Genomic DNA, 14,181 nt, shown 5'->3' with positions numbered 1-14,181 from the left:
AATCAGCAAGACTCTGGGACAACTAATGAAATATTAAAACAGAACAATACTTGGGCTGAGTCATGGCTATACAAAGACCAAATGGCACAGAAAATGAAGCAACTCTCGACTGAGGCTACAATAAATCAGATTTAATTACGGACTGCACACTAGGGCAGCTTTACCATTTCAAGGAAATTAATTTTGTAGCTTTTGTACTTTTGCTCCCCATTCACTCCTCAGACTAGAACTCTTAATGGTTGCTTGCTACAAAATCCCTAAAGAAATCCAGCCCCAATTAACAGCAGAACATCTACAGGACCAATCTAGTCCGAATGGAGAGTGGAACTTTAATAGAGTTAAGTGAAAATGGACATTGGTGGCTGTCTCCTAATAATTAAGACCATAAGCGGCCTTCACTCTTTCAAAAACTAAGTAGGGGCAGTGCCAGACAATTCTGTTTCCTGAATGAGGGGCTTAAATGCTCTTACTTCCTCTTTAGTTGTTCTTATAATCGGTCTAACTGAGAAAAGCAGGGGATAACCCACCAGATATATAGGACCCCAAACTGCAAAAAAACTTGCTAGAAGTAAAAAAAAAAGAATATAATGTAGGCAAGATTAAAATATAGGCTGGGTGGCAAAGTGGCGCATTAGTCAGTAGCCCTGTCACATTGAGCCTCCATTTCAGATTTGAGTCCTGTGCAGTTCTTTACTGTGTGGAGTTTGCTTGTCCTCCAATTGTCTGCATCAATTTTGATCCACAGATGTGCCTGCTAAGATAATTGAAGAGTCCAAACGAGAATTCAAACATACAGTATATATGATTTAAGTATCTAAAAATAACACCTTCAATATTGCTTAATCCAATTCAGGCTTAAATGCCAGAATTTATCTTGACATCACAACTCCTGGTTATGTGCTGGTCCAACACAGAGCCCATGCATGTGCCCATACTTTTATGGATGAAAATAAATACATTCTAGAGCTTTCAAGTGTGGGCCAAAATAATATAATTACACAAATGTAGTAAACACTGTTGTTTCAGAGAAAACAAGAACTATCAAAATTCAGAAATGGAGGGCTAGCAACTACCTGAAAGCAGAGGTGGGTCTTCAGTCCGGATATGAATGTTGAGACAGATGAAGTCTTACTTATTGTGATAGAGAGTTCTAGAAACCAGAGACATGAATGAGCTGTTGCCTAGAGCTGGAACAGCAGGAGGATCAGAGTTAGATGACCTCGGCTGGTTTATTAGATACAAGTAGTCAAGAAAAGCATTCTGGAGAGTTTCAGTGAACAGCTTTCCAATTCAGCAATGTATTTTTGAAGACGTTCCATATTTGAGGGGAAGCCAGTTGCCCTTCCTGCACTACAGCTAATGTCACATTACATGACTTCTAGTTAGGGGGATGTCAAAGATGACGATTGCCGTTTGAACGGTATGTCAAATTATGTGACTTTGTGATGACTTTCCAGAACACTTCCAAAGTATTCCAAGTATTGCACCACTTATTCCTTCAGCCAATAACGTGATATCTGACCGAGCCAGACTCTCGTGAAGGAGTTTTCAGCTGCAATCTTGTCCCTTTTTTATTTATTTTTTCCATCTTGTTGTGGTTCCTAAATCAGGAGACATTAGGCAGATGAGGTCCAAAACACCTGCGTTCTTTACTCCTCGTCACTGCATTATATGTAGAGTATTTCTGGGAGTGTACAATTTGGTTGTCAGTTCTCATACGTACATGGAGCCCATCCCTTCAGCTTAAGACAAAATCAGTCCTGTTTGGCTTTGTTGGGCAAGTCGCAGACTGGTTGGACTGAGTCGCCGGGTATGTCAGACCAGACGAGTGGCCTTCTCGGGAACACACCAATGACCACCCTCAGCTCCCTAAGGTTATGGAAATGAAGTCTATGATCGAAAATTGCTGGGAAAACTTGTGTAAGGAGACTTTGGTTTAAGGGGTTTGAGGATTTTGTTCAACAAAGACATTGTTGAAACCTGGTGATACTTTGTATACAAAGTCCATAAAAAAGTCCCTCCAAGCAATGTAAGAGCATGATAAAGTAGCTTAACATTTTATCTAGACAGGTAGATCAAAAGAACTCATCTTAATTTTTACATAGTGCATTTTTTCAGTAAACATTGTTCCAAAGCTTTTTACACATATTTTTTATAAAAGTATCACAAGCTGGTTAAGTGACATGCTCAGGGTCCCACAGTGACTCAAAGTCAGACACTGAAGAAGCAATCCTGGGTGCTAAATTGGATAAAACACAGAAAGCAAAGGGTTATGGTGTGAGGAATGGTATCAGAATTAGATGTTGTAAAAAGTGGTGTTCCTCAGGGGACAGTATTTGGGTCACTGTTATTTTTAATCTATCTATCTATCTATGTGTATATATATATATATATATATATATATATATATATATATATATATACATACTAGACATTAAGCCTGTTACAATAACGGGCACTAGAACAGTAGTCCATAAACATTAGTAGGAACAGTCTATATTAAATGACAAGGGACCTTTTACCTCATTAAATGTTTTCCGTAAAATGCCTGTTATTTTCTCTGACAGTAATACTGGCTTTGCTGTCCGTAATATGCGTTTAATTTTCTGTCACAACAGTGGGTAATCAGCAGATTCTCCCCAGCAACTGATTTAATGTGCGTGAAAATAAATCTACTTTTAAAAGTCATTGTATTGTAATATCATGAAAATTCGTATATTTAGGAAAACCCCTTCAACGACTAACACTTTACACTTTCCCGAGCCAAGCTTCTTAATCGCAAATCTGACATCCTCAGAGTGAACACTTGCACAACAATGGGGAAGCTGGTCTCCGCGTCTCAGTACCCGATTGGATTTTTCGTGTTTTATGTTTTAGGTCCTACCTCATTTACCGAAATCCGATTGGATCGGTCGCGCGATATTTTATTTTTCCTGCCCTCTCTGTCTTGTGTGATGCGTCAGGCGGCCTTTGAAGCATCGCACCGTGCCCTGCGCATGCACACACGGACACTGGACGCACACAGGGGTTTTATTAAAGAGGATATAAATAAAATGATCTGGATAACAAGAATACAAAAATAACAAGCTGGTTAAGTTTCCAGACAATATTAAACTAGGTGGAACAGCAGATAGTCTGGAATCAACCAAATCGTTACACAGGGACTTGGAGAGCATACAAGCCTGAGTAGACATGTGGCAAATGAAATTTAATGCATGTAAATATAACATGAAGGTGCCTCTTAGGAGAAGGACCTGGGAGTCATTGGGGACTCATCCCTATCAATATGCCGACAGTGTACAGAAGCCATTAAACAGATAACAGAATCTTACATTATATAGCACAATGTGTAGAATACAAGTCACTGATAAGGTCTCATCAGGAGTACTGTGTGCAGTTTTGACCTCTTGGATACAAAAAAAGACATAGCTGTACTAGGAAAAAGTCCAGAGAAGAGCAACTAGGCTGATTCTGGGACTAAGTGGTATGAGCTATGAGGAGGGACTGAAGGATTTTTAGTGTAAGCAAACAAAGATTAAGAGGTGACATGACTGAAGTGTTTCAGATGATTAAAGTATTAGTACAGTGGATTGAGACTGCTACTTTAAAATGAGTTCTAAAACAATACGGGGACAAGGCTGGAATGTCAGAATGTTTTTCTTCACGCAAAGAACCACAGACACATGGAAAAAATTAGAAGGTAGTGTGGAAGAGAGTAGGACATTAACGACCTTGAAAACTTGACTTGATGTGATTTTTGACAATCTAGATAAACAGGGGGACAAGCTTTTTGAGCTGAATGGCCTGTACTCATCACAACTATCTAATGTTCTTCCTCCCCTGCGTTATACAGATAAAATGATATGCTCTCGTCTCCAATTTGTTCCATTTTTAAGTACATTCTCTTTATCATTGTTAAGGTAGAGCTTTATCATTCTTACCTTCCACATTACACTTTTAACCACAACTCTTATCAGTTTAATTTTTTAGCAGACTTTACTTAGACTCTGTATTGCTGAAGTTGGTTTGCACCATTACAAGTCTGCTCTCCAGTTTCTCCATAAATGCTGAAGTGACTTTTGGTCATATTTGTCTAGTGTTCACATATTTCTGTTTATTATTGGGAGACATAGCCCTCAGGACATTAATTCCTAGCTCAGTCGTCATCTGTGTGAAATTTCCGTGTTCTTCATTTTTCTACCACCTCCCAAAAAATGTATGTTTGAGGTTAACTAGAGATTCAAAATTGGCTTTCAATAGCTGATCCAGTCATGACATGGCATTTCATTCAGCGTTAGGTCATCCTGTGCAGTCTGATGAAGGCAGGACAGACTCTGGAAAGGCAGAGCTTAATCCATCTAAGGAAAAGATCAGTTTGCACATTTCAGTGACACATATGTTTGTCAAGCCTTCCCTTTAGTCATGTGGTGTTGCAATTAATGGAAATATGAACTTTCAGCTGTTTAGTATTATATAAATGACCATATAATGTCAGACACTATAAAACTTGACCTAATACATTTTAAGATTGACAGCTTACCAAACTTTTGTCATGTAACAAGACTGCCCTTAAGATGCAGACCATTTATACATGGTTATTTATCACAGTACATATTCCATCAAGGTGTAGATAACCTTTTTTAAAATAAGTTTAAAAATCCTGTTTATAAATATTTCAAATATTTTAATTAACACCATACTGATATAAACATGATTCTATTCTCCATTTTTGCCATTTACAATAAATGGATGAAACAATAACAAAAGAAATCACAAAAAAGTAAAAAATTGAATGAAAATAACTAGAAGAAAATAGATCCTGAATTGAAACAACTTTTACATTTCTTGGAAATGAGCAACATAAAATGCACAAGGTCTTGCTCAGTAATTTGCTAGAATAAAGACCAGTAGCCACTAGATGGTGCTAAAAGAGAATTTGGGAATCACTGATGTAGCCCAGCTTCCCGTTATTCAGCTTAACTCAATGTATTTTATTTCTCTGATAAATTATTTCCAAACACAAATTCGAAAAGTTATGCATTATAACTTAATTTTTGTAAATGTGTCCTAACCACATTATAAATAATGCTGAAGAATCAATGTGAAACAAAACCTCTACAGTAAGACCTATTTGTTTCCCAATCATTTTATTTTTATAAATTAATCCAGCTACAAAAGAACCTACTTGGTGTAATGAAATTAATTCTTCTCCATTTGTGTGCATCTTATAAAGATCTGTTCTGTAAGAAATATCTTTCATACACAAAATCAAGTAACACATTAATTCACAACTGCTCTTCTGGACCAGGAAAGTGTTCTCTTCTGTATCTGACATTGTACAATAAAGAGGGAGAAGGTGCATGAAGCCAGGGCCTCTCTGTCTCTGGAAAATTTAAGAGGCTCATTTCTCAGCCACCTGGCTCTCTTCTTTATCTGTTTCCCCTCCTTCCTCCTTTTGGTCATTTTGCTCCAGGTGTTCAAAACATAAATGAGGTGGCTCTGGTTGAAGGAGAGCCTGCAATTCTTCTGCACTGATGGCCACCTTCTCAGGCTGTAGCCATCTTCTCAGTTGTTCCAGAGCACTGTAGAAAAATGTAAAGAAACTGAGCCTTGAATACTGTTAGGTCACACTTGTCTGTGCATTGCCAGAACAAAGAGAGAGATACAAATAGTGTAAGTCTATTAGACATTCTCTTTGTACTAGAATGGGGCCGGCAGGAGTTTGTCTCATCCTGAAGCTTTTACTTTTTTCTTCTCTTTTGTTACGAAGAAGACTATACTGTGGTACACTGATGCAAACTACTACCACACAGCTCTAGAGAATTCAGTCCAGATTCTGGTCTCAGCACTGCCAGTGTAGAGTTTGCAAATATGTCCTTTGCCTAGGTACCTCCGTTTTCACCCACATACAAACAACTTGCATGTTACATTTTATATGTGTGTGAGTCTTCGTGTGATAGTCAGGCATTCTGCCCATTGTTAACTGCACAACTTGTGCCTTACCAGGATAGAATGTAGCTTCCCACAAAAGTAAACCAGAATAGTAATGTTCAGAAAATTGATAAAATGTTCCTAGAAAATGTTTACTAAGTACTCTATTTTAGTAATTTTTAGCATATATGACATAGGTTTGGGTAACGATTTACATATCATGTAGCTGATTTACAGTATTAACCTTCTCTAACAAGCATAATACAATTCAGGGTACCATGTAGCCACCGCCCAACCTGGCAGCATCAGGTGTCAGACAGGAAACAACACCAACCAATGCAGTGCTCACTCTAACAGGACAAATTTGGAACCTTCCAGTCATAGACTTACTATTTAAACATTGAATTTCATTCCATACTATCAAAAGATGGGAACTATTTTTGCACATTTTAGATTAATGCCACTTTAAATTATTACGTGCGGCCCAAACAAACAAGGAAAAATAACAAATGAAGATAATATTCACATTAACGGGGAAGAGCTTGTCAGGGACAAACAGCAAAAACGCTTGAAAGAGCAGTCAATGAGGTGGATGAAAGAAAAAAAGCAAGGGGGGGGGGATAACAGCAGTGTAGATTAATACGCTTGGTTTTCAGTATCTGATTTCTGTAATAAGCTGGTATGTTCAGTTGTATTTTATTGTGAATGTCTTACCTTTGGTCCAAATCATTTCCTTCTTGGTAGAGATGCGACTCCTCTGCTTCATGGAGGAACCTGTCCCAGCATTCTTTTTTGGCCTGGGACAATGTTCTGAGCATACCTTGCGAAGTCACTTCTTGTGTCTGACCTTTAATCCTTCGGAGACGATTTTCTTAAAAATACAAAATGAAATGTAAAAACAAACAAAATAAAAAACTACAAAATTTGAAGGATCCTTAAGTTTCTACAGCCTACAGGCAAATTTCACAGGTCAAATAGCATTCTAAAGGAAATTAAAAGGACATTGAGTTATGCTTTTTACACTGGATTTACAGTCAGTTTGAGAAATTAAAAAACAGTTTTAAACTCACCTAAGCTCGCAATGTACACCTCTGAATCAGGCATGGGGGCCCAAGTATTCTGAAACATATTAAACGAAGCCATACTTGTACTGGTTTGTGGGTGCCCATTTTCTACTTGGCCTTCACACACTGAAAGGATAGGCTCAGGTTGAAAAGAGTCTGTAAACACCTCCTCCGTAGAGCCTGCATCATTATTTGTGCTAGGTAAGGTGGAGCAGATTTGGGCCCACAGGTCCCCGCTGGACTGCACACCACAAGAGTCAAAGCTGTCAATCATTATTTTTTTCAGGTAGACAACAAAATAATTGAATCTGCAAAACAGAACGGGAAGAGAAACATTACTAAATGTCAAGCATACCACCAATATGTTTAAGGTAACCCTAAACACACAAGCAAAAAGTTTATAATAATAACAACAAATTTTCAAAATGCAAATTGGTGACTAAGCTGCTGACTCCAAAGTGGTTAAAGCATGAGTGATGTGAAGACTTGTTTATTAGCAGCCTACTAAAACTTTCAGTTTTGTTTTATTTTATATTTCCATTGGAGAGCCTACGTTACTACAAAAACCATGCCATAACACAACACAAAATTAAAAATCTTGGTCAGAGGCTAGAGTGAAAATGGAGATTGGTGTCACTATTTATAATAAATACAGTCTTCCCCATCACTGATTCATCTGTCCACCCTGGCCATCGGACCTTACTCTTTTTCTATGTTAACTAATGTTGCCTTATTTTAATTTCTTATTTTGTCTTTTATTTTTCTTTTCTTCATTATGTAAAGCACTTTGAGCTACGTTTTGTATGAAAATGTGCTATATAAATAAAAAAAAAAAAAAAAAACTGACACTAGGGACAGGCAGTTGCTTCATCCTGGGTAAAGCAGCTCTCTCAAGTGAGTTATGCAGAACAAAGCAATCAAGATGTCTTATTAAAACTAGAAATGCAACTAATATTTGGCCACCGAAACTGCATTCAATATTCAGCCAAATAAGCAAAATTGACAGTTTTTTTGGGTGAATGTGTGATGCTGTTTCAATTGCTCTCCTGTGCTAGATATAGAGGAAACCTTCAAACGTTCTCGTGCTCCTATAATAATGAGTGATACGTCACACTGCATTGCAGTATGGGGAATGGACACCAGTTTTAGAGGACCGTATTGGTTATTTACAATGACGAATAAGTAGTAGAGGCATACCCAAGAAAGCACAGCCCTTATCTGAAAACAGAAGGAAAACAGACAAAGGAAGGGAGAAGGAGAAGGGATCATACAGGGAAAAACAGAATTAGAATGCAAGGCAATGCTATTTTAACAAGCTGAGCTTAATAAACAATTATCATTTGCCAGCCAAGGCACAGGCAAAGCACCCCAGCAAGCTGACTCTTCATAATATGTTAATATTTTATTCACTCGTTTATATGATTGCAGCGAAGATTTTTATTTATTTTTTCCAACTTTATTGATTTTATTATAAATATTCCATACAGATAGATCAAATTTTAACAAAAAATAGGATCGAAAACAAATCAACCCAACCCCCACCCCTGAGAAAGAGAGCATGGCCAGCGGAGTAAATCTTAAAGCTGGTCAGATTACATAGATTGATAAGTTTAATAGGCGGATAAAAAAAAAAAACCAAAAAAAACAAAATGAGAAGAGAATCTATTTCCTCATTGCTTTAAGAGCTTATTCTAAAATATTATTTATTAGATCCTGCCAGGTTTTGAAAAACTTCTGCACAGATCCTCTAACTGAGAATTTGATTTTTTCCAATTTCACATAATAAAGAACATCAATTACCCACTGGCTTAAAAGAGGAGAGTTAGGATTCTTCCAGTTTAGCAAAATAAGTCTGTGTGCCAATAGTGTAGTGAAGGCAATCACAGTTTGTTTGTCCGTCCTTCTCCACTTTAAGCCCATCTGGAAGAACACCAAACACAGCTGTTAGTGGGTTAGGAGGGATTATGACACCAAGGCTGTCTGAAAGGTATTTAAAAATTTTTGTCCAGAATGATGTTAATTTGGTACAGGCCCAAAACATGTGACCCAGTGAGGCTGGGACTTGATTGCAGCATTTGCAGATTGGATCTTGTCCTGGAAACATTTTGGACAATTTTAAGCGAGACAGATGTGTTCAAAAAAATTATTATAAGCTGAATAATTGTATGCTTTGCGCATATGCAGCTCGAGTGAATTTTCTGCATCGCTACCTTCCACTCCTTTTCTGATATGTTGAGTGATAGATCTTTTTCCCATTGTCCTCTTGGATCTTTGAAAGGGAGGGACTGTAAAATAATTTTATATATTGCAGAAATGCTGAGATTTTTTTTAATATGTCTCCTTTGAAAAGACAAGCCACAATAATAAAAGGATTTTTCATCAATATCAGCTTTATAATTGAATTTCATTGGAAAGTATAAATCAAAAGTAAAATTGATTTAAATTTGGCAAAAAATAAAATGAAAAAAAAAAAAAAGCATTTTACTCAGTGCTTTCAGAAACTTGGCTTTGGCCAAGAATTTTCACTTTGGTACAACACTATTTAACACTGCTGCCCCTATCCTTCAAGAATTTTAACGGGCCATACTTGGCCTCTTTTCCTGGAGTAAGGCCCATGCTTATGGCTCTCTTTTAATCATGGCCTTGATGCCTCCTAGTTTGTCTCATCTTGACACTTGAAGCACATCTCCACCATCTCTCTCTATTTGATTTTCCTTCTGGTTCTAGAACAACCATCTGCTTTTTGCTTCCTCTGTCCACTAAATTCTCAATTCTTGCTGCAATGAGGATAACATTTTAAAAAAAACTTCTGCCCTCTCAGCGATGAATGCAGTAAAATGTATTTCTTATTCAGTTTTTTTGTGTTACACGATCAGGAAATGTTGATTGTGTCAGAAAGCATGCTAGTGTGAGTATGTTCCATGGTTCATTAAATCAAACAAAATCTGTGAATAAGTGGTCCATATTAATTTTATTATGGTGAAAAAAAGAAATATAAAATGTGTTTTATAATGTAACAGTTGACAGATTGTGTTCGACCTTCCTCAACAAGTTCTTGTGGTCCCCCATAAAAAATAATTGCCCCTGTGTAGACCCCTGGTCTAAACGCACACCAGAATGACTAAAAAGCAATTGAAATAAAAAGAAGGAAAACTTCTGACATAGTGAGGCATTATGCAGACGTATTGCTCTTGGTATAAAGGAGCCCCAGTAGTGTTTCTTGACTCACTTCTGCTGAATAATTAGTTCGTTGAAAGTCCTCAGTGTTAGTGTGTCAGAGAAAGAATGTGCAGCATTGCTCATAATGGCACTCAGTTTTGTTTTAATTCTCTCCTTCACAATTGGGGGTCTAGAGTGCGTCCTAAAGCTGAGCTTGGCCTTTAATTAGCCTGTTGATTCAGTGGGCCTCTCTTGAAGTGATGTTACCAGTCCAACACACCATAGAATAGAAAATTGCACTGACCATTACAGAGTTGAGCGCTGTATGCTTCAATGTTGTACCTGGAGTCCACAGAGGATACATGCCATATCCCTTGCACTCCACATCAACCTGGCACATCTGGATAATAAAAACTGTTATGCTAGAGTCCTGTTTAAAGACTACAACTCAGCATTTAACACTATTGTGCAATCAAATCCTGACAACCAGAAACCTCAATTTAGGACTTAGTGACACACTCTGTACATGGATTTTGGACATCCTAACCAACAGACCTCAGCACATGCAGACTGGCAGCATCACATTCTCTACACTGACTGTTAATACAGCCACACCACAAGGTAATGTGATGAGCCCCTGTTGTACTCCTCGTTTGCCTCCAACTGTGTGTGCAGAAACAGCTTCGTCTCCATCGTTTAGTTTACTGATCACCAACAATGATGAGCGAGATTATAGAAAAGACAACTATCGCTTGACTCAAACACACCAAGACAACAATCTCACCCTTATTGTTAGAAAAACCAAGGAACTGGTAAAATACTTCATGAAGAACAAGACAGACCACATTTCCATCTGTATCAGAGGGGTTACTTCCGAAAGAGTAAGCAACTTTAAATTTCTTTGGAGTGATAGACACATTTTAGCTTGCCAGTGCCTCTACTTCCTTAAATGTCTTAGGACAGTTTGGATTTCTCCATCTATTCACACAAACTTCTACGGGTGCACAGTGGAATCCATCATCCTTGCGTGCATCACACCTTGGAACAACATCTGCTCAGCTTAAGACCATAAAGCAGTGCAGAACATGCTGAGAGTGGCACAAACATTACTGGCATCCAGATGCCTTCTGTTCTTAAATAACATAACCTACCATAGAAAGGCTAACAGTTTCATTGGAGCCCTCAGCAATCCTGCTCCGCTCCTCTTCTCACTCCTTCCTTCTGGCAAACAGCACTGGGCAAGTGGTACTCACACCTTTATATTCAGGTACAGTTTCTATTCACAAGTTGTAATGTTACCGAATAATCAATCACAAGAATTCAATCAATGAAAAGAACTCAAACATTGTAACATACACTGGGCGTATAAATATACAGTATATTACTTAACAATACATACTTACTAAAATAGTTGTGTAAATATGTCGCATGCTATTCATACTTTTTATTTATGCATTGTATTTTTGGCATATATTCTAAATAGACATGTAAGTAAGTACTCTATAGGCACACAACACAATAAACTTGACCTAACGGTTTTTATAGTATTCTTATTCCATTTATACCACGGGTGTCGGAGCCAAACCATCTTCTCAGGACACTGCACTTAATTTAGCCACGAACAGACATATAAACAAATCAAATATACATACATTACAGGGTCCTCATGGACGTTAAGGGGATCTTGTTCTTATTCTATTTATTTCTTCTTAAAGGCAGATAGGAGGGATTCATAGACAGTTCTGAAGCATCTGTGCTGTATAGGCCGTATCCGATCGGTCCTTTAAATGGGGTTAAAGTGATGAAAACATACACAAAAATGGAAATGTGCTGTTTTCAGTAACACCGCGCCAACTTATTTTTCACTTTACCTCTCACAATAATTTTGCATTCTGCCTTTTATCAATAAAATATAAAAATTGTTGTTTTAAATTATTTGAATAGTGAGAGAGGATCAGCTTCCTGTCATGTTGTATTAAGCGTTACGTCATTGAACCAATTGTCTTCAAGCGTTGTTTCCAGTTGAAATTTGATTGGTCTATGGCCTAGTCAATCTCGATCACGTGGCTAAGCCGGCTGCTTTCCTGCTGCTGTTTGGTTAAAAAGTTGTTGGTAACGCCCCCGTTGCTGCCTGCTTCAACTGATCGTCAGTGACAGGTTGCTGATATAGCACTACTGGAGTACATATTCTTCGGAAGTGGTGGGTTTTGAAATGAAGATTTTCTTGCTATAGCTTACTGAGTTTTTCAAGGTGCAAAACTAAATATAGTACATACGGAAACTGTATTCTAACGAGTTAAGTGTATGAAGTTTAACTCTTTTATTTGCTTTTGGCAGCTCGTAGATTAACCCGCTGTGACTGCAAAAACCAGAATGGAGGAGGGGGAAATATTTTGTACTTAACACCTGAGCATGTACTACATACAGTACAGTACAGTACAGCTTTATTGACTTGGACGGAGTTTCGTTGAGCTTGCACCATATGTAGTGAGTCAGTGAGAAGATCTCGTGGATTGAGTTCATTCAATATGTTTTTATTAATCCATATAGATATGCATGCAGGTTTCATGGTATTTACTCAGAAAGGAGCACTACAACATGGCCTCACGTGTAGGTCTTTTGAAAAAATAACAGGAATAGTGGAATGAAACTTGCGTGGGGGAGCATTTGATTTCTGTTGATCAGTATTGCAACATTTCCACCTGTACCCAGGGTTCTGATCTAGTTGCTGTGCCATTTGAAAGTACAACTGACAGCATGTAAGCGTCTTAACCTGACAAACCTAGTGACTGTGGGAAAATGTTAATAATTTTAGCACTTTGTAAATTGCATATTAGCTTAACAAAGAGAGTAATTTAAGTAGGATACAATACAAAATGCCATTCACAATGAAAATGCATTCCATTAGTTATGTGTTCAGCTTCTTTAGCGCATATTGATGTTTGCTATAACAACTCTAGTTCAAATTGAGTTAGTCATTTAAACCATTATGAAATTATTAGGCACTTCAAGATGGTGTTCATTATAAAAAGTTACCTGTAAAATAAAAGTTTGAGATTAACATAATGGTTTACATCATTTAACCTTTCTAATGACCAAAGACTTCACTTTGCACAATAAAACAGTGAGGCTGTGTTTACTGCAATTAGATACCTTATGGAGGAATTGCCAAATTACAATTTCATTATATTAGATGAAACAACAGTTTATTCTGCTTATCATTTGATTAAAAAGTAAAAAAAAAATATATTAACAGAAGGCTCAGATTTAGGTTGAGGTAGCAGCACAGCAGGTAGTAATTCTGGTTCACAGCTCATAAACCCTGGTTTCACTCCCAACCAGGATAAAATCTGTGTTGAACATGCATGTTTTACCCTGTTTTCATATTAAGTTCTTCTGGAAACGCCTAAGTTACCTGGACAATGTGAAATGACCTAATTTGTGTGTGTAAGTGTGCTCAGTAATGATCAGGTTTAGTTTCTGCCTTGCTCATGTTGCTACAAGAAAAAGCCCTGGGTGAGCAGCTTCAGAAAATGATTGGTAGGAATTAGATTAGAAGTAGATATTAGCATAGGAAACAATGAAGAGCTGTAGTGCAGTTTGCCTTGATTAGAAATTTATGTACAGTATGTGCGTAAAGTATAAACTTGTCTTTATACTACATTTAGTCTGAGCTGTCTTCTTTGACAGTAAAATAGTTTGTAGTCAAACAAGAAATTTCGCAAAGGAGTTCATTGTGATTGAGTAAGAAAACTAGGCTTTGCCAGTTTCATCCTCTGGAGTTGATTCAGAACCATGACTTTAACTTTCACTCTGATTTGTGATGGGTAGGACTGGATTCCAAACTTGCATCCACTGTCACCAATTTACTTCAGTACCCGACTGTCTGTAAGTCCCATCTATCCATCCACCTACCTTTTTATTTGCATATGGGAACTTTCATCCTTTTCCTGGCAGCAGCAAGCAAATGAAAGTAACCAACCCTAAATGGCATGCTAGGGCACATTCACACAATTAGCCATTCTTA

At 37.5% G+C, this 14,181-nt stretch overlaps 1 protein-coding gene across 1 annotated transcript; it reads right to left on the bottom strand.

The window, feature by feature from the left end:
• Positions 1 to 4,681: 4,681 nt before the first annotated feature.
• Positions 4,682 to 12,153, bottom strand: ccdc32 (coiled-coil domain containing 32). The gene is made up of 4 exons (XM_028821995.2): positions 11,807 to 12,153; positions 7,002 to 7,303; positions 6,646 to 6,802; positions 4,682 to 5,582 (listed from the first exon to the last, which is right to left on the bottom strand). Exons 2-4 carry the CDS (start codon positions 7,267 to 7,269, stop codon positions 5,402 to 5,404), a joined length of 606 nt encoding a protein of 201 aa, XP_028677828.2. The 5' UTR covers positions 7,270 to 7,303; positions 11,807 to 12,153; the 3' UTR covers positions 4,682 to 5,401.
• Between the last annotated feature and the right edge of the window lie 2,028 nt (positions 12,154 to 14,181).

Source organism: Erpetoichthys calabaricus, chromosome 16 (assembly GCF_900747795.2).
Source record: "Erpetoichthys calabaricus chromosome 16, fErpCal1.3, whole genome shotgun sequence".
Taxonomy (NCBI): domain Eukaryota; kingdom Metazoa; phylum Chordata; class Cladistia; order Polypteriformes; family Polypteridae; genus Erpetoichthys; species Erpetoichthys calabaricus.
The sequence above is the reverse complement of the archived record's forward strand: the minus strand, read 5'-3'. Positions and strand labels throughout refer to the sequence as shown.